The sequence below is a fragment of the Marmota monax genome, unplaced genomic scaffold, assembly GCF_021218885.2.
Source record: "Marmota monax isolate L192 unplaced genomic scaffold, Marmota_monax_Labrador192_F-V1.1 WCK01_AAM20220418_F8-fsc00108, whole genome shotgun sequence".
Taxonomy (NCBI): domain Eukaryota; kingdom Metazoa; phylum Chordata; class Mammalia; order Rodentia; family Sciuridae; genus Marmota; species Marmota monax.
The window spans coordinates 1,037,324-1,064,816 of NW_026694593.1; the positions used below are offsets into that span (position 1 = coordinate 1,037,324).

Below are 27,493 nucleotides of genomic sequence, written 5' to 3' on the forward strand. Positions count from 1 at the left end.
TCACGAGCTTTGTCTTTTTAATAAAAAATAATCTGTCTGTGACAAGCATTGTTCAGAATCTCAAAACACAGGGAAGGGGAGAGGACAGAGGACAAGGGGTCAGCAAGGGTAAAGAAGTGAACAAGGCTCAGATTACCCCTGCCCTTCTAGTCGGGCAGAAAGAATACAATCTGCCCAAATGGAAGCAAGAGGGAAGATGGTCAGACTTTAGGAAAGACTAGTTCCTAGAGTCAGTGGTGTGTGGTTGGTAAGGGGAGCAGGAGTGGCAGCTCCCTGCAGAATCCTGGAGACCCCTGGGAGGAGGGAGGCTGGTGTCCGAGGTGGCAGCTGCATTCAAGGTGGAGTTTCCAGGACCAGGTCCAGTCACGGTCATTGGGGTGTCCGGTGGTCAATACGGGGTCCTGGAGCAGTCGGGGTTTCCATATCTCAGTAAGTTTCTGGAGGGTCCCTGGAGTGGCCAGAACTGCAGGGTCCTCTCCAGGTCCCCCTGTTGTGGTGCAGGCCTGGGGGCAGCCTCCCCCGACAGAGCCTCTGTGCTTGGTGGAAGGGAGTCCTGTAGGGAGGCCCGCAGGCTGCTGCGCGGGGCTCCGCTGGGTGCCGTTGGCGGCTCAGCAAGGCAGGACAAGCTCCGGTCATGGAAGGAGGACAGTCACTTGTGCTACTCCCCCAGTCAGGGCTGCCCTGCAGCACGGCCAGGAGCCAGCTCTGCTCAGCAAGGGCTCTTGCCCGAGCCCAGAGTTTAAGCCACCTCCGTGCCCAGACGGCTGTCAGCGTCCGTGTCACTGACGGAGGTCCTGCAGTCCTTGTGGGGCTGGAGACACTGCTCCCTGCTCAGGGGGGCCTTCTCCCCAGGGGGCGGGCTCCCACAGCCCTGGACCTTGCCCCGAGCCCGGAGTGCCCCCAGGGGGGAGGCGAGGAGGACTATGAGGGCGCCCGAGAGCACTAGGGCGAGCAGGACGGTGACAACGAGGAAGTGGGGCCAGTAGGAGCGCTGGACAGCCACGGCAGCCCCACCACCGACCCTGGTCAGGGGGACCTCCACGCGCTCCCGGGGGATGCCCGCCAGTTCAGGATCCAGGGCCAGGGCCTGCTCCTCGCTGTCCACCCAGTAGGAGACCACGGGGTACGAGAAGCCGTTCTCGGTGGCCACGCACTGGTAGAGGCCCCCGACTCCATCCCGGGGCAACAGCAAGAGGGAGCCGTTATAGACGGCAGAAGAGGCTTCTGGGATGGCCGCCAGGCTGTGACTCCAGTGGTAGGAGGCCAGTGCTGACAGGTGGGGGCAGGGGAGCTCCAGGATGGAGTTGGGGACGGCCAGGACCTCTTTAACTGGAAGACAAGGAAAGCCACAGCTGTTAAGGAAGCAGGAGGACGGGAGAGTCCTTAACCTCCACCGAGACCCCACCTCATTGCCAGCTTCTATATCAGCTCCCAGCTCGGTGTCACCCCCGTCTGTCTCCAGCCTGGACCCCACTAACTTCCAGTCCCTCGAACCACAACTCTGACACCAAAACTGACTTCCATCCCAACCCCAATCCCAGCTGTCTCCAGCTCAGAATTCCCGCTGTTCCTCCTCCAGCCAGGACCCAGATGGGTCCCAGCCCTGGAGCTCAGGTCTCAAGTCAGGCGTGGAGCAGAAAGGCCCACCCCACTCAGAAGGCCTCCAGAGCCTTTCAGCCTCCCTGGTCCCACACTCACTGATTTGCGGACGGCTCTGAGGCCGGTGACTCCTGCCCATGGGGCCATTGGCACACGCCCACCCTGGGTTTCCACGCTCCATGTCCTGCTTCCAGGAATTCCTGAAGGGGCAAAGCACGCAAAAGTCATCCGTCAAGACAAACAAACACAGGAACAGAAAGCCAGGCGTGTGGTGCACACCTGCAATCCCAGCCATTCAGGAGGCTGAGGTGGGAGGATCACAAGTTTGAGGCCAACCTCAGGAACTCAGTAAGGTCATAACCAACTGAGTGAGACCTTCTCAAAATAGAAAAATTAAAAGGGTTGGGGATGTCACTCAAAGATTAAGCAGCCCTGGGTTCAATCCCCAGTACCAAAAAAGGGGAGGGACTGGGGATGTAGGTCAGTGGTAAAGTGCCGCTGAATTTAAAACCCAGAACCCCCCCATTCCCCCAAAAAAATTAAGGAACAAGAAAAGGAAGGGAGGGAAGTGTAGGGTGGCAGAAGGGGGGTCAGGGAGACTAGGAGGAATGGAGGGGAGGATGCAGAAGCTGGGATAGCTAGAGAGCTTCAGAACCCCTGGCCACACGCTGTCCTAGGAACCCACACAGAGGGTCCCTGGCCTCTGGAGTTATGTGTCAGTGGCCCCAGGAGAGGGCAGAGCAAAGCAGAAGCCGGGTCCGAAGTTCTCAGGGGGCCGTCTTAGCCACCTTCCAGGACTGGCACTCACAGGTTGGGAGCAGAGAGAAGGCGGCAGATTTGAGACTCAGGGTCCCAGGCACAGTGGGGGTCTCGGGCAAGAACACAGTCCACACAGCTCTCGTAGACACTGCAGTTGGCTCGGGGCACCCTCCAGACACCTCCCGAGGAGCCCGCAAAAAGTGCGCCCTGGAATAGAGATGAAGAGGGTCAAGACAACCCAGACCCAGGGGCCAGCCCGACCCAGCCCCCAAGGCCAGCCCTACTAGGTGGCCGTTTGAGGATCAGGTCCCTTCTCACCTGGGTGGGGGCCAGCTGCAGGTTACGAACAGGTTCGGGGTCAGGGAACAGCTGGATTTCCTCAACCAGATAGGCATCACCATCCCCACTCACCACAGCCTTGTGCAGAGACCCTGTGGCTGTGGATAAACAGAGCTGGAAGCTTCTCCCCTGGCTCTTGGAGCCCTCTCAGCCTTGGGTGGCCTCCCCAGCTGCCAAACACTCCTGAAGCGCAGGGTGCACTGGGTGGATCAGCCAGGCCACTCACTGTCCTCCATGCCCACAGGTGGAGGGCTCTTGTAAATGACTTAGAGTCCTTGGGCTGCTCCCTTTCCTTTGCAACTGCCTGAAAACTCCATTGCTGGAGAAAACCCAGGTCCCTCTTTCTCCAAAGACATGGGCAGTGGGCAGCTGACTGCCCCTGTTGAAAATCACATCACTGGCCTCCATCACATGCATCAAATGTCTCCACTCAGGTGCCTTGGTGAGGCCCTGACCACCTTTTAAAAAACTACAACCATGGGCTGGGGTTGTGGCTCAGCGGCGGAGCGCTCGCCTAGCAAGTGCGAGGCCCTGGGTTCCATCCTCAGCACCACATAAAAATAAGTAAATAAAGATATGTGTCCAACTAAAAAATAAATATTAAAAAAACAAAATTGTTGGCTGGGGATGTGGCTCAAGCAGTAGCGCGCTCGCCTGGCATGCGTGCGGCCCGGGTTCGATCCTCAGAACCACATACAAACAAAGATGTTGTGCCCGCCGATAATTAAAATAAATAAATAAATATTAAAAAAAAAAAAAAAAACAAAATTGCAACCTACTTGCCTAGCAAGCGGGAAACTCTGAGTTCAACTCCCAGTACAAAAAAAAAAGCAACACATAAAAACCTGCAACCTAATCAGGAAACGTAGAGACCTGTCTCTAATATACATAGGTATATGTGTGTGTGTGTGTGTGTAAATATACACACATACATATATTAAAATATATATCATATATTTTATATATACATATATAATTAATATATATTATAAAATATAATAAAATGTCTTTTTAAACAAATCAATGAACAACTTTATTTTTTAAATATAAAGGCTGATGAAAACCATTACAGGTCCTATTAAAGAAAATCCAGAATTTCAATTGATAAGAACAGTAACTACTATTTAATCATCAAATACTACTTAAGTTTTCCAAAATACAACTTGAAAACTTCCATTGTGCTTCTTTAATTTCAGTACAATGGGTTTAAGACCAAGTATGCAGGCCAGGTGAGGGAGTGCACACCTGTAATCCCAGGGGCTCGGGAGACTGAGGCAGGAGGATGGCAAGTTCAAAGCCAGCCTCAGCCACAGCGAGGTGCTAAGCAACTCATCGAGACCCTGTCTTTAAATAAAATGCAAAACAGGACTGGGGATGTGGCTCAGTGGTCGAGTGCCCCTGAGTTCAATCCCTGGTATCCACCCCCCCAAAAAAAAGTATTACATGCATCAAAGCCAGATTACAAATTATCATAGTGGTTGTCATCGTCATAGTGGTCATCATCATCATCATCATTATCGTCATCTTCTCGTTTTCTTTTCGATGCATTTGATGATTCATTGGCAGTATTTTGTGATGATACCATATTAGTGATAATAAGAATGTTTTGGGGCTGCGGATGTGGCTCAAGTGGTAGCGTGCTCGCCTGGCATGCGTGCGGCCTGGGTTCCATCCTCAGCACCACATACAAACAAAGATGTTGTGTCCGCCGAAAATAAATATAAAAAATTCTCTCTCTCTCTCTCTCTCTCTCTCTCTCTCTCTCTGTCTGTCTCTCTGTCTCTCTCTCTCTTTTTTAAAAAAAAAAAAAAAAGAATGTTTTGGGGGCTGGGCTGTGGCTCAGTGGTAGAGCGCTTGCCTAACAAGCCGGAGGCACTGGATTCAATTCTCAGCACCACATAAAAATAATAAAATAAAGGTCCGTCAACAGCTAACAAAATTTTTAAAAAAGGAATTTTTTTATCCAATTAACAATGATTCCATCATTAATCACAACATTCTGAACTGCTGATGCTGCAGGAATTGAGGCTTCTGTTGGTAAACCTGTGCCCTGATGGAGACGTTGGAGTCCCTACTTAGCTGAAACAGACATGGGACAACATGGTTTGTAGGGTTGGTGTGCCCAGTGTGGGAGTCCTTGGTCTGCTAGTAACTGAACCAACACTTAACCACGGAACTGTTATTCTCCCCACAGAAGTACATGCTTTTTTTTTTTTTTTTTTGTAAAAACTTGAGCCTATACTTTGTAGCTGTTAAGCAATATCCATCAGGAGGCAATCTAGGATCTGAATATGGCCTGATCAATGGCAAAGGAATTTGATTTCTTTGCCTTGCAATATCTAATAAAAAAAAATTTTCTGGGGGAAGAAAGGTGAAGACTGGTCAGCTCCACGCCAGATTGCCAATCACTCACCATCTGCATCCACAGTAGCTTCTTAGCATGGCTGGGATAAATTTTAGCATCATCCAGAATTGGGGCCACATATTAGAAGGCAAATCCCAACATCTGATTTATAACTCTTGGCTCAAATTCTGCAATCCCATATCCTTCACGATTTGTGCCATCATCTGTGTGTCTTTCTGTAATGTTCATGGGAGAAGCCATCTTGCCAGACTCCATGCTATCCGGTGATCAAACGTCTTGAGCCAAATCACCCACATTGATTTCATGTATTTCAGTCCTGATCTTTGTGTGTGTGTGTGTGTGTGTGTGGTGCTGGGGATTGAACCCAGGGCCTTGTCTGTGCAAGGCAAGTACTCTACCAACTGGGCTATATCCCCAGCCCTCAGTCCTGATCGTGATACAAGTTCTTTGCATAGTGTAGTTTTTTCAAAGCTTGGAATACCGGTGAGCAGAATGTCCCTTAACAACATAATCCTCCACAGCAACTGTAAGAGAGCCGGGCACACTACGGGGAGGAGCCTAAAATATCTTTTTTTAATTGCAACCTCTACTGGTATTCCTGATTCCTCCTTACAACGCTCTACTGGATTTTCTAATGTCATAACTAACATACTATGATATTATGTAATTTACTTACTCAGGATGCTTATTGTCTATCTTTGCCTATTCTGTCAGGACACAGATTTGTGTCTGATGTTTTGTGATACTGGGGAATGAACCCGGAGTGCTCTATCACTGAGCTATATCTCAGCCCTTTTATTTTATTTTATTATTATTGTTTTATGTGTGTTCTGCTGGGGATTGAACCCAGGGCCTTGTGCATGCAAAGCAAGCACTCTACCAACTGAGCTATATCCTCAGCCCTTTTTTATTTTTATTTTGAGACAGGATTTCATTAAGTTGCCCAGGCTGGCCTGGAACTTGTAATCCTCCTGCCTCAGCTCCCACCAAACCATTGGGATTACAGGCGTGTGGCACCATGCCCAGCGCCTGCCTTTTTACCATCTTTTACTATCTTTTTACCATCACCCGGTCTCCTTGATTCTTTATATTTTTCCCTTTATCTTATTTATTTATATGCAGTGCTGAGAATCAAACCCAAAGCCTCACACATGCTACGCAAGCGCTCTACCCCTGAGCCCCAGCCCCTCTTCGATTCTTTTCATCTTTCCCATCTATAAGAAAAAAGAAGCCTGACAACAGGTGGTGCTGGGGATCCAACCCAGAGGCTCACGCATGCTACACAAACACTCCACCACTGAGCTACTTTCCCAGCTGAACTAGTGATCTCAGGGCTCTTTCAGGGATGGTGTGTAGCTCAGTGGTTGAGTGCTTACCTAGCACGCACAAGACCCTGAGTTCAGTCCCCAGCACTAAAAAAAAAGAAAAAGAAAAAAGGAGTGATCTCTATACACTGTTTCCGATTCTCCTCTACACACTCACTCTTCACCCTCTAACTCGGCTTTACCCACAAGACAAGCAGCTCTCGCTAGCCCCATCAAAGACCTCCCTGTGTCCCCTCGAAAACCAAAAGCACAGAAAGAGTAGGGACTGGATTGCCTTGTTCTCTACTGGATTTCCAGAACAGAGTACTGGAGACCAGCAGAGTGCCAGGCGCACTAAACATCTGTAAAACCATGACTAAGTGACTGGACTGAAAGGTCCTCCCTCCTTCGCCCCTGCTCTAGGAAGTGCCCCGAGCCCCTTACTCACAGGTGCCCAGGTACAAGACCAGATGATCATGCCCATCAAGGCCCGGGGCTGTCTCCACCGCGAGCTGTGTGTACTCCACACCAGACTTCACCAGCAGGGGCGTGCCCACTACCTGCTTATCCATCAGGAAATGGTCCTTCATGAAGGTCAAGACTTTATCAGAGGAGGGACCCACGGAGCACTGATGGAGGAAGGAGGCAGATCAGGTTGGCTGGCCCATCTCTTCAGCCCATCCATTGCCCCTTCTCTCCCCTCCCTCCTCCCCTTGCCTTCTCTTATCTTAGGAGGGTGGATAAAGCTCAGATTCTGGAGCTGCCTGGCTTTGAGTCCCTGCCTCAGCATGCCTGAGGTTCCTCAATGATGAACTGGGCATGTCGCCAATACCCACCTCACAGGCCCCCCATGAAGATAAAATGCACTAATATAAATAATCAAAACAGTGCTTGGCATGCGGTAAGTCCTCAAGAAAGGTTAACTGCTGCCAGCCGCAGTAGCACATGCCTGTAATCCCAGCAACTCAGCAAACTGAGGCAGGAGGATCGCAAATTCGAGGCCAGCCTCCATAATTTAGCAAGGCCCTAAGCAACTTAGCGAGACCCTGTCTCAAAATAAAGAATAAAAAGGGCTGGGGATGTGGCTCAGTGGTTAAGTGGCCATAAGCTCAATTCCCAGTACCAAAACAATAAAAAATAAAAATAAAAAGGGCTGAGACAGGAAGATCGCGAGTTCAAAGCCAGCCTCAGCAAAAAGCAAGGCACTAAGCAACTCAGTGAGACCCTGTCTCTAAATAAAATACAAAATAGGGCTGGGGATGTGGCTCAGTGGTTGAGTGCCCCTGAGTTCAATCCCCAGTACCCTGCCAAAAATAAAATAAATTAAAAGGGCTGGGGATGTGGCTCAGTGATTAAGCCCCTTTGGGTTCAATGCCCACTACATAGGAAAGGTTCGCTGTTACTGCTGTCCTCCTCGCACCTGCATCAGAGATGCCTGGCAGTCAGCAGGAAGCAGGAGAGGCTTCATGCAGGCAATGACCATGTTTTGCACATGTCTCTAGCCCCGGGTACAGCACAGGACCTGGCATGAGGGTGCTCAGGAACTGTTTGCTGAGTCGGTGACTGCATGGGGGACATCACAGGAAGGGGTGGTGTGGCACGCAGTGTTTCTCATCACAGTTTTGCATGAACTTGATGCATGACTCTGGGAGAGTCCCTTCTCCATCTGAGCCTCCTTTTTCTCACCCATAAATGAGGGGGTAGGACCAGCTGTTCTCTAAAGGCCCTGCCAACACAGGCATGCTGGGACTCTGGGACACCTTTATCCTGATCATCAGTCAGGATCCTTGTTTTCCACAACCAAGAGCATCTCTCGATGACAGCCCAAACTCTGTCACCTACCACTGTAGACTTAGGTGAGTTATTTCACCTCTCTGAACTTCAACTTCCTCATCTGTAAAGTGAGGTAATAGCATCTACATCCCATTTTGATGCCAGTTAGAACACACACGCCTACTTTCACCTCCTCCCAAAGGGATTTTTTTTTTTTTCCAGAATTGGGGATTGAATCCAGGGGCACTGTAGCCCTTTTTATTTTGAAACAAGATCTTGCTAAATTGCCAAGGCTGGCCTCAAACTTGCAATCCTCCTGCCTCTGCCTCTCAAATTGCTGGAATTACAGGTATGCACCACCACACCCAGCCCAAAGGGATTTCTTTTTTGTTTATTTGTTTGTTTGGTTTTTGTACCAGGGATGGAACTCAGGGATGCTTAACCACTGAGCCACATCTCTAGCCCTTTTTAATATTTTATTTAGAGACAGGGTCTCTCTTAGTTGCTTAGGGCCTCACTAAATTGCCAAGGCTGGTCTGGAACTCACAATCCTCCTGCCTCAGCCTCCCCAGCCTCTGGGATTACAGGCATGTGCTACTGTACCTGGAGGGATTTCTTTTTAAAGTCATAAACCTAGAGCAGAGTGGTGTGGAGAACAGGAATGAAAGCAAACAGCATTCACATTTTAGACGCTGTTAAGCAAGTGAACAAACGATTTACAACTTACGGGAGAGAAGAACCTTCTTCAGGTACCCCTAGAGGGACCCCCTAAACCATCTGATTTAAAAGATAGAATTCCTAAAGTGTGTGAATTATGGACCAAGCTACCTCTGGAAGTGAAGTTAAAGGGAGAATAAATAAAGAAGATTATTTGAAAGTCAGTTTAAGAAGCAGACAGAACAGCCAGGCATGGTGGTATACTCCTGTAATACCAGCAATTAGGGAGGCTGAAGCAGGAGGATGACAAGTTTAAGGCCAGCCTCAGCAATCTCAAAATAAAATATAAAATATAAAAATATTTAAAAAAATAAAAAGAACCTGGGATGTGACTCAGTGGCAAAGTGCCTCCTGTTTCAACCCCCCACATATGCAGAGTAGATCGCAAGGAAGACCAGACTTCTGAGTAAAGCTACAAACATGAAAGAAAGAAACCAAACAAAGGGGTGGGGGAAAGAACAAAGAAATACCTAAGAGGAAACAGAAATGATTCAGGGAGAAGAAAATATCACAGAAAACTATCATTACTATCCTAAGAAAAGTGAGAAGAGATAGAATATTTAGAAGGGCTGGGGCTGTGGCTCAGTGGCAGAGTGCTTGCCTAGCATGTGTGAGGCACTGGGTTTGATTCTTTTAGCACCACATTAAAAATAAATAAAATAAAGGTCCATTGACAACTCAAAAATATTTTTTAAAAAATGCAAAAAGTTTAGAAAAGAACATTCAGAAGACAAGAATAGAATTCTGCAAAAGAGGAATCTTTACTTCACTGGGCAGCTAGACTTTGCATGTAGCCAGAAGGAAGTGCAAACAACCACAATGTAGCAATCTTGCCCACAAAAATCAAAGCTGGGGATATAGGTCAGTTGGTACAGTGCTTGCCTTGCATGTAAAGGCCCTGGGTTCAAACCCCAGGAACACACACTCACACACAGACACACACAAAAACGCATAAAAAATAAAATAGCTGTGGTTATGATTTTTTAATCAAACCTGAATCTGATTAAATCTCTTTATTCAACCACTGAACAATTTACAAGAAATACTTAAACGACACCAGATGCAATCAAGATCCAGACTGTAGAAAACTCTAAGACAAACAAATAAATTCAAGAGAAAATGGAAAGGAAATATCCATATCTACACTGTGGGGCACCTGTAGTCCTAGCCACTGGGAGGCTGAGGCTGGAGGATCATTGGAGTCTAGAAGTCTGAGGCCAGCCTCTGAGCATCAGAACAAACCCCATCTAAAAAAAAAAAAAAAGAAAAAAAGAAAGAAAGACGACAGGAAGGAAGGAGGAGAAATAGTTCAATAGAATATTTTTTTTCAGTGTCAGAGATTAAACCTAGGGCCTCTTCTTTAACAACATTTAATTTAGGGGGATGTGGTGGTACATGCCCATAATCCCAACAACTGGGGAGGCCGGGGCAGGCAGATTGCAAGTGCAAGACCAGTTTCAGCAACTGAGAGAGACCCTCAACAACTGAGTGAGAGCCTGTCTTAAAATTATAAGTAAATAAATAAATAGACTGGGAATGTGGCTCAGTGGTAAAGTGGCCCTGGGTGTTCAATCTCTGGTACAAAAAAGAAAAAAGACAGAAAGGAAAAAAAGAGGAAGCCACGGAATGCAAAAAACACAATCACAGTATGTGTCAGGAAGACGGCCAGGGAATCCCCAGGATGACGACAAAGGGGGACTCCAGGATTGCAGCTAATGCAAGGGGCCACCTGTCTAGACAGGGGCAGATGTGAAGCTCTCCAGGAACATGAAACTGCTAAATAGCTAACAGGTCTGTCTTCAGAGATATTCAGATAATTCAGAAGGAGTCTGAGGTTGAAGGAGAGATAAGAACTTAGAAAACAAAGCAAGCGGGGGAAAAAAAAAAGATAATTACTCCACAGTTTAGCTGTTGTGAATTGTGCTGCTATGAACACTGATGTGGCTGTGTCCCTGTAGTGTGCTGTTTTTAAGTCCTTTGGGTATAAACTGAGGAGTGGGGTAGCTAGGTCAAATGGTGGTTCCATTCCCAGTTTTCCAAGGAACCTCCATAGTGCTTTCCAGATTGGCTGCCCTAATCTGCATACCCTTCAGTAGATGAGTGGATAGGGAAACTGTGGCATATATACACAATGGAATATTACTCAGCATTAAAAGAGAACAAAATAATGGCATTTGCAGGTAAATGGATGGATTTGGAGAATATTATGCTAAGTGAAGTAAGCCAATCCCAAAAAACCAAAGGCTGAATGTTTTCTTTAATATGAGGATAATGATTCATAATGGGGTTGGGGGGAGCGTGGGAGGAATGGAGGAACTTTCGATAGGGCAGAGGGGAGGGAGGGGAAGAGAGGGAGCATGGGGATAGGAAAGACGGTGGAATGAGATGTTCATCATTACCCTAAGTACATGTAAGAAGACATAAATGGTGTAAAACTACTTTATGTACAACCAGAGACTTGAAAAATTGTACTCCATATGTGTAATATAGATTGAATTGCATTCTGCCGTCATATATAACAAATTAGAATAAATAAATAATTTAATTTAAAAAAGAGAATTACTAACCTCAGGAGAATCAAAATTTATGCAAAAACGCAGAATAACATTTTATGTTATATATATTATTTTATATGTTATATATATATTGTGTGTGCACACTCTAGGGATTTAACCCAGGAGTGCTTAACCACTAAGTCATATCCCCAGCACTTTTTAGAGATAGGGACTTGCTAAGTTGCTTAGGGCCTTGCTATGTTGCTGAGGCTGGCTTTGAACTCAAGATCCTCCTGCCTCAGCCTCCTGAGCTGCTGGGAATACAGGCATGCACCACTGTGTCTGGTAGACTAATATTATATTATGCATGCTATTTCTCACAGTTGAGCCATGTAGTAAGTTTCCCAGGTCTCACAAAATTAGCCAGGCTGGCCTCCAACTTGCGATCCTCCTGTATCAGCCTCCCCAGCAGCTAGGATTATAGGCATGTGCCAATCATGCCCAGATAGGGCTGTTTTTTGGATACAATTCTGTAGATCGTTTTGACTTTTTAAATTAGTTATATATAACTCTGATTTTAAAGAAAATCACATAAGAAATGCAGGTGAAGATGCCCAAGCCAGTCTGATACACAGCCCATATATATGCCTTAATATCCAGATATTTGGTGTGCACTTAGTCTTGGGGAGGAGGTGCCTAGCAGCTGTGCTGGATGTAGGATGGCATCGGACACCTGTGGGGTATGGGCAGCTGGGCTAGGTAGAATATAAATGGGCCAACGTCAGCATTTGTAAGAAACCGACCCAGCTCCAGACAGGACTGGTAGGTAACTAAGTTACTGGGCACTTCCCACGGTAGGACAGTTGCTTCTGCACACACATTATATCCATGCCTCTTTGTAGGGGCTTTGCTCAGGGGTAGAATTATACTCACGCTGCCTGGGCGGGGGGTGATCTCACTGTCACTATAAGTAGTCCAGCGTGAAGTTTCTTTGTTTAACTCCTTGTACTTCCCCTTAAAGACGTTCTCAATATCCACGAGAGAGAAGGCACACACTGCTGAACTCCTGGTCCCGTCGACCTGCCTGAAGACAGCCAGAGAGGTTAGATACTATCTGTGGTTTTCTCTGCTGTACAAATCAGCAACCCCTCCAGCCCTGGCCCACCCTCAGGGAGAGGGTGGCATGAGCGTGAAGCACTGGGCAAACCTCCAACTGCCTCTTCTTCCCCTTGCAATGGAGATAAGGGTTGGGAGAGCCCCATGGAGTTCCCTGAGTCTAGCCCACAGCCTGGCTCTAGGCCCATCTCAGAATCTGAAATGTGATTATGCTTAATTAGAATTAATTGGGGCACAGTCCCTGGGGTGGCTCCTGCCTATCTTGCTAGGCTGGTACCCCCATAGGAAAGGCAGAACAAGCAGCTCCAGACCTTGGGAAAATCAGGGCTCCACATGAAGCTCTCTTCTTTGGGTCCCTGGGATTCTTGGTTCTCGGAGAATCTACTACAGCCTGACTATCAGAGTATTTTGAGTAATTTTATCCCTTCAGTTGTGGTCTATGGAGACAGAAGATTTTTCTCTCTCTCTTTCTCTCTCTATACTGAGGATTTAATCTACTTTACCTCAGAGTCACATTCCCAGCCCTCTTTTTTGTTTTTAATTTTTTAAATTTTGAGACAGGGTCTTGCTAGTTGCTTAGGGCAACTTTAATTGCTGAGGCTGGCCTCAAAAACTTGCAGTCCTCCTGCCTTAGCATCCCGAGTCACTGGGATTACAGGCATCTGCCACCACACCCAGCTCTCTCTTTCTCTCTTAACCTGACCATCGTACACACCAAGTCCTTAGCTTAGATCTCATGGATACCAGACCCTGTTTACACAGATAACTCTGGTATTTAACACACTGTCCGTAGTGTGGTTTTCTGACCCCCACTAAACACTGTGGGGTCTGACCTGACTGAGAGACTTTGGAAAAATCAGTTAACAGTTCTCAGCCTCTAAGCAAAGACTTTATTTTTCTCTAATAATACTGATGGTGTTTCTCTCTTTGCCCTGGCCATTAGGAATCTCAGAGATAAATTTGTGATTGACAGCTAGGGACTATACAATGTCTTATGGAAAGTATTTGTAATGTACTGGCCTTAACTCTAGCTGCTACAGCTTCTTCTTCTTTTTTTCTTTTTCCTTTCTCTTTCTGTTTTTATTTATTTATTTAAATCATTTTACTTTAATGTATTTAACAATTTATTTAATCCATATGCATTTGGGGGCGGGGGAGTACCTGGGATTGAACTCAGGGGCACTGGACCACTGAGCCACATCCCCAGCCCTTTTTGTATTTTCTTTAGAGACAGGGTCTCACTGAGTTCCTTAGCTCCTCACCACTACTGAGGCCTTGAACTGGAGATTCTCCTGTCTCGGCCTCCCGAGCCGCTGGGATCAAAGACGGGCGCCACTGCGCCCAGCCTAAATTTTTATTAGCGTCTTGTATTCTCCCATTTCTTCCTATTTTCTTGGCTGTTTTATTGATTTTAACATGTTTTTTTGTAAACGTTTCCCCATCATTTCAGAGCCAGTTAGAATATGAACTAGTCGGAGCCTCTCTGAGCTTTACTTTTCCCATCTATGTGAAGGACATGAGTGGAATTCCTGGGAGGCCGTGACAACCAAATGCCTTTCTATGCAAAGTGCTTTGCACATCGGTTCCTGTCTCCTTTCCAAGAGCCAGGGAGCCACGGCCACAGATGTTCTTCTAGCTCAGGTGTTCCCGCCCTCCGGCTCACCACTGGGAGGTGAAGACCGCGTAGATGTGGGGAACCGAGGGAGAATCGGCGGGCAGTAGAACTGCGTGGCGGATGACGTTGAAGGGCAGCTGCCCGGGTTGGGTGCAGAGCAGCTGGGCCTTCAGGAAAGTGGTCCATTTCTTCTGCAGCAGCTTTTCACCGCCCACGTCATTCTGCGGGAGCGCAAGCCGTCAAGGGGCGCCTCGGCCCCGCCCACCCGCCCTCCCATTGGGCATCCGGAATTCCGCCCCGCCTCTGCTACCTCCCCATTGGCTCCCCCGCGGACAGACCCGCCTCCCGCCCAGGCAGCAGACCTTGCAGACTCTAGCCACCCGGGAGGTGTGGAGCTTCTCAAAGAATTCGAACTCGCTGGCTGTCTCCTCAAAGAAGAAGTAGACGACCTCAGTCGAAGGGATGGCTGCCACGAAGGAGGCGTCCGCTGCGGGGGGGGGGGGGGGAGCAAAATGGGATTAGGGGTTGAGCACCTTGATGGCCGGGGTTCTCCCTTGGTGAAAGCCCTTGGGTTGGTTCTGGGGTCCATGAAACCGGCTGCCTCAGATCCCCACAGCTTGGGATGGTGTGTGTGCGCGCGTGCGCTGCCTGTTTATTTACATAAGATGAAAACCTCCAGAGAACTGGAGGTTTGTCTTCTTCCCTGCGAACCCGCCCCCCCCCCACCACCACCCCGTGCCTAAGAGTAATGCACCTACTCTTAGTATGCACGCATAGTGTGCACTGAATTAACAACTCAGTGCATGGTCTCCCAGACTCGGAAAGGGGCCAGACCCATGCTGGCTGGAAGTCAGATCCTTACGGTGCAGCCAGCGGAGGAAGGTGTCAGTCTTGAGGACAGGCTGCGAGCCCAGCGTGCGCATCAGGATGGGCTCACTGCCCAGGAAGTTGTTCATGGTGCCAGAATAGAGCATCCCATCTAGGGCCGGAGGATGGGGAGGAGAGGAGAACTTAGCAGAAGGAGGGTGCCCTGCTCTGCCTATGACTGGGGCCAGCTTGGCCCCTTTATTCTTCCTATATCTTTCTGAAGAGCCCCCAAAACCCAGCTAACACACACCCACACTCAGCACGCACGCACCAGACACGTTTTTTAGGTGTGTCTTTCCACAGGAAATAACCAGAGTCACCTTTTGTGTTTGGGCACCCTTCCAGCCTTTCTCTGCTTACTCCCTCACATACCAGCTGAACCACTTGCATTCACTGATCTCAGAGGGTGACTGCATTTTCTGCTTGCACACCTTGGGTCCTCCCTTTCTCTTCCTGGAACACCTTCTGTGTCCCTCTACCTGATATCTTTCAAGTCCTGCTCAGAAGTCAAAGGCCACCTCCTCCAGGAAGTCAGAGTGGGAAGACTGTAATGGTTTGTGTCTGGGAAGGCATCGGGCCATGATTTCTTCTTTATAACCACTTTAATACCCAGCCCCATGTCTGGCCCACCAGAGGAGATGTCTGCACACGTACACATTTGTTGAACAGTGACTGAACCCCAGTTCTCTGCCTGACACCCTTCCCAGGTGTCTCACTTCTTTTCTCTCCACATCTCCCTGTTTCCCTCCATCTCCTTATGGCAGTTCCAGTAGGAGTTGGTGGTCGAGACGCCTGATTCTCCTCTAAATCTTAGGTTCTGAGGCTCCTGGATCATCTCTCTGTCATATTCCATATTTTACAGTGACTAGAAAAGGCAGATGTTGGGATAGATCAGGAGGCCTGACACTCACCCACCAAGACAGCTGTGTTCTTGTGAGCAGGGTCAAAGGGGCTTTGGCCTTTCCCTTCCATGACTTTGTCTGAGATGGGTAACAGGTTGGAATCTTGGAGACCCTAGAGGGGGAGAGAGGCTGGGGGCCCAGAATGCCAGGGTCTCACATCTGGGAAATGAGGGGCAGGAGGAGGAAGGGAGAGGGACCGACAGGGGAATTTGTCTGGGGCCAGGAAGCCCATGAGGGTCCTAAGGGACCAGAGTTTTCCAGAGCTACAGAGGACAGGCTGGGGTAGGTGTGAGAAGTGACGTTCAGGGGCCTGTGCGCTGGGTGTCAGCTGACTCACAATGAAGGTGCAAGCTGGGCTGAAGGCAAAGGTGCCACAGGCGTAGAGGTGCGTGGTGTTGAAAGAGACCAGGACACGAATGAAGTTGAAACACTGCGTCTGGGGGAGACAGAGAATCAGACCTCCAGACCCTTTCCCCAAACTCCTGGACCCCTAGAGGCTCACTTCCATCTAAGGTCATCCCATGATGGCCTTAGGGATACCGGGGGTTCTCTACCCAGAGCCACCATGTCCCCACCTCCACTTACCTCATTACTCTTCTTAAAGGCACATTCACTCTTTTTTTGGTCGCTGGCTGGCCAAGGTATCTGAAATAGAGAGTTGGGAAGGGGAGACCAAAGGAAATGGGGTCTTTAGCTCTTCTGTGCCCTGCCATCCCCTTCTCAGATCTGGCATGAGATTGCCAGTAGGCATGGTGGTTGATCACATGCTAATGGACAGTAACAACATCTATTTGTGATCAGGGCTATTAACCTGTTGATACTAATATTCGCCAGGACCCAGGTCCGTGGCAGGACATTACCTAAGAAATCAGACAAACCTGAGTTCCCATGGAGGCTCTAGCACTTACTAAGTGATCTTGGTCACGGTCACAGGCTGCGGATGGACACCCCAGGTAGTCTACATAAACACCCAGTGCAAAGCATCATATATATACGGCAACAGTGGTCATGTCACACATTTCCCAGGGCCATTGTTAAAACATCAGTTCCTGGGACACACCCCAGAAAACCAGCGGTTTTTGCCAGCACCACATAGATGCAAGTGGACGACAGGCCACACGCGGACTACACCATGGAATTGACCAGTGATTGCTAACACCCTCTCTTCCTTCCTTCCTGTTCTTCTCTCCCTCCCTGAAGCTTCCATGGGTGGATATCAAATTATTGATATGATTTGAGTCAATGTTTATCTTCTATGTCAATGATTTCCAGACCAGCCATTTTAACAGTTGGTATTATTCAACCAATACAATGGCCATTGGGGTGTTATTCATCCGCGGGCAGCCCCAGTGCGAGGCAGCTGCCAGCACCCTCCCAACGCACCCCCAACATCCTCACCATGTTCCTCAGCTTTGGAACTCCTGGATCCTCGATATTCAAGGCCAGAATGGCCTCTCGAGCTCCCACATAGAGAGTGTTCTCATCACCACTCAGGAGCAGAGTGTCAAAGTCCTGGAGGCCCTTCTTGTGGAAGAAGCTCAGTGCCCGGCGTCCATCCCCTGTTGGTGAGAAGGAGACAGTGAGCAGAAATTGATGGGCAGGACCTGATTCCCAAGACAAAGGCAGGACAAGGTCAAGGTTGGCAAGAGCAGCAGAAGGCCTGGGAGAGGGACCTTGGGAGCTGAACCCAGTCCTCTCCACCTGCAGCCCCTGCTCCCCACCCTGCTGGCAGTCACGGGAGCTTTGCATGATGAGTCCACAGCAGAGAGAAGCTGCCAGGGACAGGGTAATGAGAGCCTGGGACTGGGGGAGTGTGGCCAGCACCCCAGGCGGACAGAAAGGAAATGAAGAGAAGCACAGGGGTTGCTCTTTCAGGACTGGGGGGCTGCAGTGGGAAGGGCACCTTGATCCCCACTGGGAGGGGCTCAGAAGTCCAAGGGACAGGTAGAAAGGTGTTTCCAGCCACAAACAGGAAAGGGAGGGACAGACAGGACAGTGTCGGGGGAGGGGGGAAGAGTCCCCCTTGACACCTCTACCACTAACCTACCTCCTTCTCCTCCTCTATGACAGGAAATTTCCACCACTAGAAATTGTACAGAGAGGAGACATGTTTTCTCCCTTTCTGAGGTCTAGGTGGCCACCCCTGAATGTCATCTAGGCTTCCGTTTGTGGGAGGCTCATTTAGGTCCTGTACATTTCCCCAGTATAGCGTGGTGGTGGTGGTAATGGTGGTGGTGGTGGTGTGTGTGTGTGTGTGTGTGTGTCCCATGAGCCCATCAGCGAGGGGGAAAGGACCTCTTCGATTCCTCTCTCACCACACATCTTAGCACGAGAGGGCTGCCTGGCTCCTGTTACCTTTGCAGGCTCAGGGTATCTGACAACTAAGGGAAGTTGAAGAAGAAAGTAGGGAAGGTGCTAGAAGAGCTGGCCTCAGGGAGACCAGGCCTCCCCGAGAACTGTGCACACCCCTCAGTTACCAAACTGATCATCACGAGTGTCTGCTCATTCTACTCCCCAACCCGCTCTGAGGCTGAGCTCCGTGAGAGAAGGGCTACCCAGAGGAGGCCTCTCCATTGGTGGCACTAAAGTCAGGCACAGTGGCACACGCCTGTGATCCCAGAGACTCAGGAGGCGGAGGCAGGAGGATGGCAAGTTCAAAGCCAGCCTCAGCAACTGAGCAAGACCTAAGCAGCTTAGCGAGACCCTGCCTCAAAATAAAAAATTAAAAAAGGGTTGGGATCTGACTTTGTGGTAAAACACCCCTGGGTTCAAGTCCCAGGGCCAAATCAACAACAAAAACAGGCAACTACATTTCCTTTACCAGGTTGCCCCAGAAAGATGTGAAAGTCACAGCTGTGCCCGGGAGACCTGCCCCTACGATTCCTACAGGGGCCATGTTTTTCCCTGAACCCTCTCCCTAGAGATAAAAAAACCAGCATCTCCACGACCTCAGTAGAAAACCAGCCGAACTGTGCCTGCAGGGGTCCAGGGCCCACTTCCTACTCGGGCCATCGCAGTGCTCACACTCCTGGTGTCTATGGACAGGGAATGGTCCAGCATGATCTCCACCGGTTACCTGTGCCTGGTATGCCCTGGGTCACCAGATCTGCAGATGATCCTCTAGCATGGGCCTTGACTTTGGGGCACTTGGGGGTGTGAAAGCAGTTAGGGATTTAAGGTGCCCCAGATTTAAGGTGACATTTAAGGAAGGAAAAAAGAAATCACCAACTTTGCAGAAATGAAAGAGGCGGTGCCCTGGAGAACCTGGGACCCCTCTCGCCCGTTCCCTGAATCTGTAGCTCAGGTAGGTGGCTTCTCGGTTTTAATTTCTATTTCTGACTGTCTCTCTTTCACCCAGGTCCTCCGCCTCTCTGTTTCTTGGGATGGGCATGTAGCTCAGTGCCAGAGTGCTCTTCTAACATGCACAAGGCTCAGGTTCAACACACACACACACACACACACACACACACAAACACACACACAAACACGGTGGTTGCCTAACACTTGCCTGGCACCCTGTTTCTTCATATCTATTTTCCCCTCTCCTTCCTCCTCTCCCCCTAGTTCACGTTCCCCATCTGACACTTACCTGCATAATATTTGACCCTGGGCATAGGTCCCTGCCCACCACTCTCTGCAGTCAGCGGCGACAGCAGCAGCAACAGCAGTTGAAAGAAGAAGAGACCCAGGAGGCTCCAGGGGTCCAGGCCCAGGGCTGGGAGGGCCATGCTCAGCCAGAAGCTATCACCAGATGGCTCTGAAGAAACAGGCACCAGGGCACTTTCTGGATGACCAGTTCTTACCACATCCTCACTGAGGACCAATCGCAGGGCCCCAGGCAGCAGAAGTGTGTGTAGTGGGGGGGGGGCGGGGAGGGTACATGGGAGGGCACAGTTCCCCATCTGAAATGGCCTCAGTCTCCTCTCGCTTCCATCGCACTCAGCTTGCGGCTTAGTGCGGCTTAACTTGCCCCCAAGGTAGGGGTCCTGGCACTCTCCACCCTGTTCCTTCCCATCTGTAGCCCTGCTCTAATTTTTTTTTTTTTTTGGCACCAGGCATTGAACCCAGGGGTGCTTAACCACTGAGCCACATCCTCAGCCCTTAAAAAAATAATTATATATTACACACACACACACACACATATATAATCTAGAGAAAGGGTCTCACTGAGTTGCTTAGGGCCTCACTAAATTGCTCACTACTGGCTTTGAACTCTTGATCCTCCTGCCTCAGCCTCCCGAGCTGCTGGGATTACAGGCGTGGGCCACCGCGCCTGGCTGCTTCAACAATTCTTGCCTTATTCTCGGGGAAGTCTTTGTGTCTTTTCTCCCTAGTCTTCCCCTCTCCAAATCATTGCTTGCCCTAGGCAGGGGACTTTCTGGGGAGCAAGTTCCTATACTCAAAATACAGATTCTTTGGACTTAATTCTCCCATCACCTCTAGATCTGTTGACACTCTGTGCCCCGTACTCACCCCGTTCCCAGGCAGGCACCCGGTCTGAGTCAGCCTGCTCTCGCAGCTCCCCCAGCCCCAGGGGGCTCAGGGTCTCTGACTCGGAGCCCACCTGGCCCTCATCTTCCGGGGAGGTGATGCCAGTCCATCAGCCAGCTTGGCTACCAGTATTTCCTGAGGGGAGGCCTGGGTGGCGGTGTCCCCTTTCTGTCTTATCTCTCTGCTCCTGCTGGGGCCTCCCTGGGGCTCTGCTGCACACTCCCCCAAGATCACCAATCCCGGTCGCCCCTCTCACCTCACATCCCCTGGGACCAGCCACAGCGGGAACCCCCAGTGGCAGACTCGGGGTGGGGATGCCACCCCAGAGAAAGAAGGAGGAGGTTCCCAGGCCCCGGAGGCAGGGGAGAGAAGGCTCAGCCCGGCTGGAATGGGAGCACGGTCCTCCAGGCACCCATCGTCGTCCCAAAGCCAGCGCAGGAGTCCTGGCCAGGGAAACCAGAATTTCCACCTCGAGTTGTGACAGATCCTGGCTTGGGCGGAAGTCAGTGGGTTGGGAGGGGAAAAAGAAAACCTCTCGGCCTCCCAGGAGACACACCTCTCTCCCTCCCTCCCTCCCGCCTGCTCGCCTCTTGCCTCAATCTATCCAGAAAGTTGAAAAGGCCCTTCTGGGTCACTTCAGTGATTCTCCTGCCTCTCTATCCAGCCAGTCTAACCAGCCCAGCTGTGGTTTCTCCTGCCCAAGATTTCCCAGATAGGAGACGTGGTATCATGGTCTTTCATATTCCTCTTTTCACTTACCCATACGGTGGGGGCCTTACCACACCTACACACTGGGAAGTCCCTATAGCAGTCTGACCTTCAAACTCCCACTTTTGGTTGAGCCACTATTTTTTATTCTATTGTATTTATTTATTCCTGATTGAACACAGGAGCACTCTTCCACTGAGCTACATCCCCAGTCCATTTTTTTTTGGGGGGGGGTACCGGTATTGAACCCAGGGATGCTTAACCACTAACTAAGCCATATCCCCATTCCTTTTAAAATATTTTCTTTAGAGACAGGGTCTCGCTGAGTTGCTTAGGCCTCACTAAATTGCTGAGCCTGGCTTTGAACTCATGATCCTCCTGCCTCAGTTTCCTGAGTTGCTGGGATTACAGGCGTGCGCCACCATGCCGGGCTCCCCAGTCCCTTTTTTATTTTGAGATAGGGTCTTGCTAAGTTGTCCAGAATTGCCTAGCAATTGAGATCCTCCTGCCTCAGCCTCCCGAGTTGCTAGGATTACAGGTGTGTACCACCAATGCCCAGCAAGCCCACAATCTTTAAAAGATGAAAACAATTGTATTAGGCTCTTATTCATGACTTTGCTGAGGAAGTCCCTCCTGTAATGTAATCGCCATCATTCTCGGGAAGCATTGGGCCAGTGGGGAGCCCAGGAAATTTCCCGTCTGAGCTCATGTTTAATGAAATACACTTCTGAGGCACCCAGCCCCTAATGGTGGCTGTTCATTCCTCTGTAAAGACTCCAGGGGGACCTCATAATGCAGGGTTAATGAGGCACTGTGGCCTATAAAGTGAGGAGGCTCCTGCCCACTCAGCCAGGTCAGCTGACTACAGGTTAAAGAGCACAGATGTCCCAAGGCCAGTCCAACTCCAATAAATAATCCACCTCCATCTTAAGTGCACATTCCTCACTACCAGGAAGTCCTTCCTGTAGTTTAACTCCCATCCCTCTTGCCACAGCACCAGTCGACTGGGGATACAGCCCACTACTTCGTAAAGTTCCCTGTCAGACCCCACTTGGCCATCTTTCTTCTCTTCCTGCTCCCATCATCTCTCAGTTCCCCAGGGCTTGGTTTCACACAGACCCCTCCTGACCATCCTTTCTGTCAGACTTGCATAAGACTCCTGCGAAGTCTCTTGGAGGCTGATTGCCAGATCTCTGCCAGGCTCTCAAAATCAAAGGAAACTTCCATTCTCCTGACCCCATTTGCAAAGGCTCCTTGACCCCCCCAGCTCAGATTTGGGAAGCCAACCTGCCCCAAGGCCTTCTCCATTTGAGCAGATTAGCTTATCTGGGTCACCGGGAGGAGATCTGATGGGGAACCAGAGGCGGGGAGTTCCAGTGCCACACTCCTCCCCGTCTGGTGCTCTATTCCCGCCTCTCTGGCGGTGGAAGACTCAATACCCTGTACTACTTCCTCCTTGCAAGACCCAGGATTCCCCTTCAAACCAGACCTCCTCTCCCCAGCCCCTCCATCCCACTTGGAGAGTGGTACTGTTGACTTCTGGGTCCTGCCAGTAATTTCAGCAGGTCACTGCCACCACAATCCCATTTTATTTTACTTATTTATTCTTGCAGTACTGGGGACTGAATTCAGGGGTGCTTTACTACTGAGCTTTTTTTTTTTTTTTTGAGGCAGGGTCTCACTAAGTTGCCCAGGCTGGCCTTGAACTTGCAATCTTCCTGCCTCGGCTTCCAGAGTTGCTAGTTACAGATGAGCACCCCCATGCCTGGTCACAATTCCATTTTTTAAAAATTTGTTTTATTTATTTATTTTTCAGTTCTGGGGATCAAACCCATGGCTCGTGCATGCTAGGCAAACATTACCAATAATCTAACACAATCCCATTTTAGAGAGAAGAAAAGTGAGGATCAAGGAGGTGACATAACTAGAAGCCAAGTTAAATTCAGCTCTACTTCATTCAGAAGCTAATTCCTTAGCTTTACAGTCTCCCTGGAGCCCTGCTCCCTCAGTCCACCCCCTCCCCCCTCATCCCCCCCCCCCAAGGAAACTCAGTTCAGAGCCACTTGGAAGGAGAAGGTAAGTGTGGGGGGTGGGAGATAGCAAGCTCTATCTCAACTAAAAAACAGTATCTCCGGGGTGATTCCTGATTCAGAGAGAACAGAAACCTACCTAAAGAGAGGCCATCACACCTCCTTGCCTCCCACCATCACCCCCTACCTCCACAAGGGCCTTCAGGTCTAGTTCTGGCAGAGAGCCCAATGGGAAGGAGGGGCACTCTGCCCCAGCAGCGCACCCCTCCCACCGGAGCCTCTGAAGTCAGATTCAAAGTCTCACAGGTTGCAGCTGGCAGAGCCCACGGCCAAGGCCAGCGTCAAGGATGCATGACCAGTACAGTCATACCGTCCCTGTGCTCAGAAGGGCCCACGCCTGGCCCAATGCTGTTTTGAAAGTCACAGTAATTTTTGAACAGGGGACCCACATTTTCATTTCGCTCACATTTGGCTGCACAAATCATGCAGCAGGTCCTGCCCACAGGAAGCTCAGAGCCAGCAGGTCCCCACCTCCGCCTCCCTGTACAAATGAGGAAACTGAGGCCGGAGAGGGGAAGCACTCTGGGGCAGCAGGTCAGGTGGGGTGGCAGTGGGTTAGGTGTTCAGGGGACAGGCTGTAGGAGCTATACCATATCCATAGCCCCAATCTAGGGCTTCCCCCCTTATTGCTTCACAAGGCCTAGAGCCCCACCTGGGGACCCCCAGCATGACAATGCTGAGCTCACCCCCCCACACACACCCCTGCCAGGGTCCAGCTCCTCCCCAGACTCCTCCTCCACAGCCTTAGACCACAGGCGACAATAGCCCTTTCCTGCCAGGCTTCATTGCCCAGAGTAGAGACCCAGATGTGCAGGCGGAGGCGGGAGGGGAGACGGAGGGATTGCTTCCCACCCTACCCCAGCTACCTGGGAACTTCAACCAACCCCGAGGTCTCCCTGCAGAGCAGGGGCGCCTCACTGAGGGGAGGGCTCCTGGAGTCAGGACCAAAGCCACTCCAGGTCTCACCGATGACCGGGAAGGTTCAGATCCCCCTGGTCCTCCCCCACAGCCTCAGGGGCAGCCCTCAACAGAGCGCAGACTTGGGGAACATCTGCTTCCTGGCTCCCCTTCCTCAGACCCACAGCACTTCCCCTGGCCTGCCTTCTTTTTATGATCACCAGCCAGTCAAATCAACTTATGTGCGTTGAGTGCCTACTGTATGTGGGCACCAGGGGGTTCCCCCGGCATGCCCCCGCCTCTTCCCACCCCAGCCTCCTGCCGCCCACACAGCCAGTGCCTCCTAACCCCTTACCCAGAGCCTCCTGGGTCCCTTGCTCAGCCTGACTAGTGCTGGAAGACTGCGCACGGCATCACACACAATGGCCCGACCCCTCGTCTGCCCCCTCCTCGGGGCAGCGCCAGCCCCAGACAATGGCCCGCCTCCTCCTGAGGACTGTTGCTCAGCTCTCTGGCTCCCTTACCTGGAGCTGGGGAATGCCGCTTCCCTCCCCCTGGAATGCCTGGTGTTCCGACTCCTGGCGCCTGGTCCCTGCCACACCCCCACCCCCATCCCCAACCCCATCCCGCCTCACTGGTCCTTAGTCACCATGGCGACCGCATCTCTAAGTGGGAGGGACTAGAATCTCCCCATATTCTTCCTCCTCCTCCTGATCCCACTGTGCCCCACCTTCTGTGGTTCCTGGATCCACATGTGTGGAGGAGGAGGGGCTCCAAGTGGGGGCGAGGCAAGGAGATGGGTCCTCAGCCCCCCATCCTGCTCAGCCCCTTGCCCACCTTCAGGCAGGCACCACTATGCAGATGTTCCCCAGCTGGGTTCCGGGCATCAGCTGGAGTCCATTCCCCTTGATGGCCAGTTTCCCTGGGCTTCTGCTCCCTGGGAATCCCTTCTTATCTAAGCAGTAGGTAGAGGGTTAGGTGGGTCTTTGTGTTCCCTCTCAGTGCTGGTCCTAAGCAACCCTATTACCAGAGTCCCCATCTGTCCCTACAGGGCCTCAACTTCTTCCCTGGTAAGTGAGGAGTTGAGAAAAAAAGTCCCTTTTAGACTGGTCTCTGTCGGCATGCAGAAGGACTGAGAAAAAGGCACCTCTGCCCTGGATCCTGGACCTGGTTGTCTCTAACTTGCTGTGTGAACCCAGGCAGGGCACCTGCCCTCTCTGACTCATGTAAGCAAAAGGTGGCTGATGGCTTTCCTGCCACCTGGGACCAGCCTGGCTCTCTCCAGACTTAATAGTATTTTTAGGAAATAGGAAGTGAGCATGTTGCAGCTGCCCTGGGCAGGAGACTTCACAGACCAGCTCTGGTTCCCTCTTAGGTCTAGGTTGCGTGGTGGGTGAGCTTTCCTCCTGGGGTGGGGCAAGGAGGACATGGCATGTGCTGAAAGTGGAAGTGACCTCTGAGCAGAGTCACTATCACAGCCGCCCACGCTTCCTTCCGGGCACTCCGTCCTCTCTGCCATTCAGCACCCAGGCCTGGGGGCCTCAGAAAGTGCCGACTTCTTCAGAATCCTCACCCCGGGACAGGGACACGCGGTAACAGGGGGAAAATCATTGGGATCAAGATGGAAGGAATTCAAGAAAACTGTAACAGAAAGAGGAAGGGGGAAAGGCAGAACGCGCCACACCCTCATTGGAAGTCCTTGGGTCCCTGTCTCCATCGTCTTCTCTTTCGGGGAAATGGGGGTCCCGCCTCTGAGGCAGAATTGGAAGGGGCTACCTTTCCGAAATGTCCCAGGGGAGTCTCCTGGTTTCTCCTGCTCTGCTTCTCTGGGTTACCCAGCTGGACTTCAGGGGGGTCTCTCCTGGCCTTGACCCATGGAAGTCCAAACTTCCAGAAAAGAACTCGATGACCCTGCTGAGAGAGCAGGGATTTGGTCCCGGCTGGTGGCTGCCTTGGGGAACCCGCCGGGTGCCCTGGATGCCAGGTCTGCTGTTCCCGGATCCTGGGGTGGAGTGAGCTTTCTGGACACAGCTGATTTCCTCTGGTTTCCTAGCCTCGGTTTCCCCACCTTTGGGAAGACCAGGTGTTCCGCTGTGTCTGACTGTGGGAGGGGGCAGGAAATGGCTGGTGCAGTGGAGCAAATGATGGTCGTGGGGATAATGAAACAGGAGAGTGAGGCTGACTAGGCCTGGGCTCCTGCCCTTTAGGATTTGCCCCTCAAGTTCTCTGCAACTGCCCTTCCCCCCAGCCGAGACCAGGGGGCCACCCCCTACGTTACCCACTGAAGTTGGCACCTAGATACACCAGGTCCATAGCCCAGGAATCTGGTCCCATCCCTGCAGCCCACCCCAGAGAACCCGCTCCCCTCCCCCGCCACTTTCCAGCCTTACCCCCAGCCCAGGAGTGCAGACCCTAACCCCGGCGTCCAAGTCTCCCAGCCGAATGTCTTCGGGGGCAGGGGGCGGAGCCAGGACAGGCAGGGGAGGGGAGGGGGATGCCTGCCAGCCCCCTCTGGTGTCCCAGTTCCCAGGCAGCTCTTAAAGAGACCAAGAAGAATTAGCCAGGGGCGGCTTAAGGGGTGACTGGAGAGGAAAGTAGGTGGTGGGGAAGAGGACAGGATTTTCCAGGGTCCAGAGGGGGGGCCTGGCACCTACCCGCTTCCCCCGGAAACCCCGAGGACCCCCCGCCTACGCTGTCCCTCTTCCCATGAAACCCTCAGCCGGCCACCCAGTTCCGATGACAACCTCTTACTTCTGGGTCTCTGTTCCCCTTGGGCCCCTGCCCACTCTCTCCCCCTCTCCCATATTCGTGCCACCTCAGTCTCCGGTAAGAGCTGCCAACTGGCACTGACTGGTACTAGGCACGGAGAATCAGCCCAAGTAGTGGAAGGGCCGAGGGAAAAGGGGAGGCCAGCCCCTCAGAGCCAACCTGGAGGGGCGGGAAGAGGAAGCATCTTCCCCTTGCAGTGGCCTTCCCAACTTCCCTCTGGGGACAGGATCAGGGACACTGAGGTTCTACAGAGACTGAAAGATGAAGGATCCTAGTTTGTCTCACCCTCTCCAACTGTGTGTGTGTGTGTGTATGGGCACAGTTCTGGATACCCAATCCAGAGGTTAGGGCTCTATCCCTGAACTACATACATCCTCAGGCCTTCAAAAAAAATTTTTTTTTTTAAATTTTCAGTTGTTCAGTTTGTCCTCCAACTTGGGATCCTCCTGCCTCAGCCTCCTAAATTGCTGGAATTATAGTCATGAGCCACTAGGCTTGACTATGCATTTTCTTTCTTTCTTCTTTATTTTTTGGAACCAGGGATTAAACCCAGGATTGCTTAATCACTTAGCCACATCTCCAGCCCTTTTTAATTTTTTAAAATTTTGAGAAAGGGTCTCCCTAAGTTGCTTAGGGCCTCGCTAAGTTGCTGAAGTTGGCCTTGAACTTGCAATCCTCCTGCCTCAG

At 50.8% G+C, this 27,493-nt stretch overlaps 1 protein-coding gene and 1 pseudogene across 6 annotated transcripts; both read right to left on the reverse strand.

The window, feature by feature from the left end:
• On the reverse strand, positions 1–26,447 carry Sema4a (semaphorin 4A). Of its 6 annotated transcripts, none has more exons than XM_058571903.1 (16): positions 26,428–26,447; positions 19,441–19,608; positions 17,250–17,410; positions 16,437–16,496; positions 16,189–16,287; positions 15,861–15,963; positions 14,945–15,061; positions 14,445–14,569; positions 14,131–14,303; positions 12,285–12,435; positions 6,815–6,995; positions 6,439–6,474; positions 2,677–2,795; positions 2,408–2,565; positions 1,699–1,799; positions 1–1,329 (listed from the first exon to the last, which is right to left on the reverse strand). In XM_058571903.1, exons 2-16 carry the CDS (start codon positions 19,577–19,579, stop codon positions 740–742), a joined length of 2,313 nt encoding a protein of 770 aa, XP_058427886.1. In that variant the 5' UTR covers positions 19,580–19,608; positions 26,428–26,447; the 3' UTR covers positions 1–739. The 6 variants fall into 6 exon arrangements, with proteins under 6 accessions (XP_058427886.1, XP_058427884.1, XP_046277642.1 ...); XM_058571901.1 differs by lacking the exon at positions 26,428–26,447 and adding an exon at positions 24,562–24,604; XM_046421686.2 differs by lacking the exon at positions 26,428–26,447 and adding an exon at positions 20,599–20,836.
• LOC131423295 (transcription initiation factor TFIID subunit 9-like) lies at positions 2,802–6,432 on the reverse strand (annotated as a pseudogene).
• Positions 26,448–27,493: the final 1,046 nt, after the last annotated feature.

Coding starts and splice junctions, on each gene's coding strand:
- Sema4a (XM_058571903.1), bottom strand. CDS start 19,579: ATGGCCCTCCCAGCCCTGGGCCTGGACCCCTGGAGCCTCCTGGGTCTC. Junction 14,304..14,444: donor GGGTGGCTAGAGTCTGCAAG/GTCTGCTGCCTG, acceptor GCGCTCCCGCAG/AATGACGTGGGCGGTGAAAA. Junction 1,330..1,698: donor TCAGAGCCGTCCGCAAATCA/GTGAGTGTGGGA, acceptor CTTGTCTTCCAG/TTAAAGAGGTCCTGGCCGTC.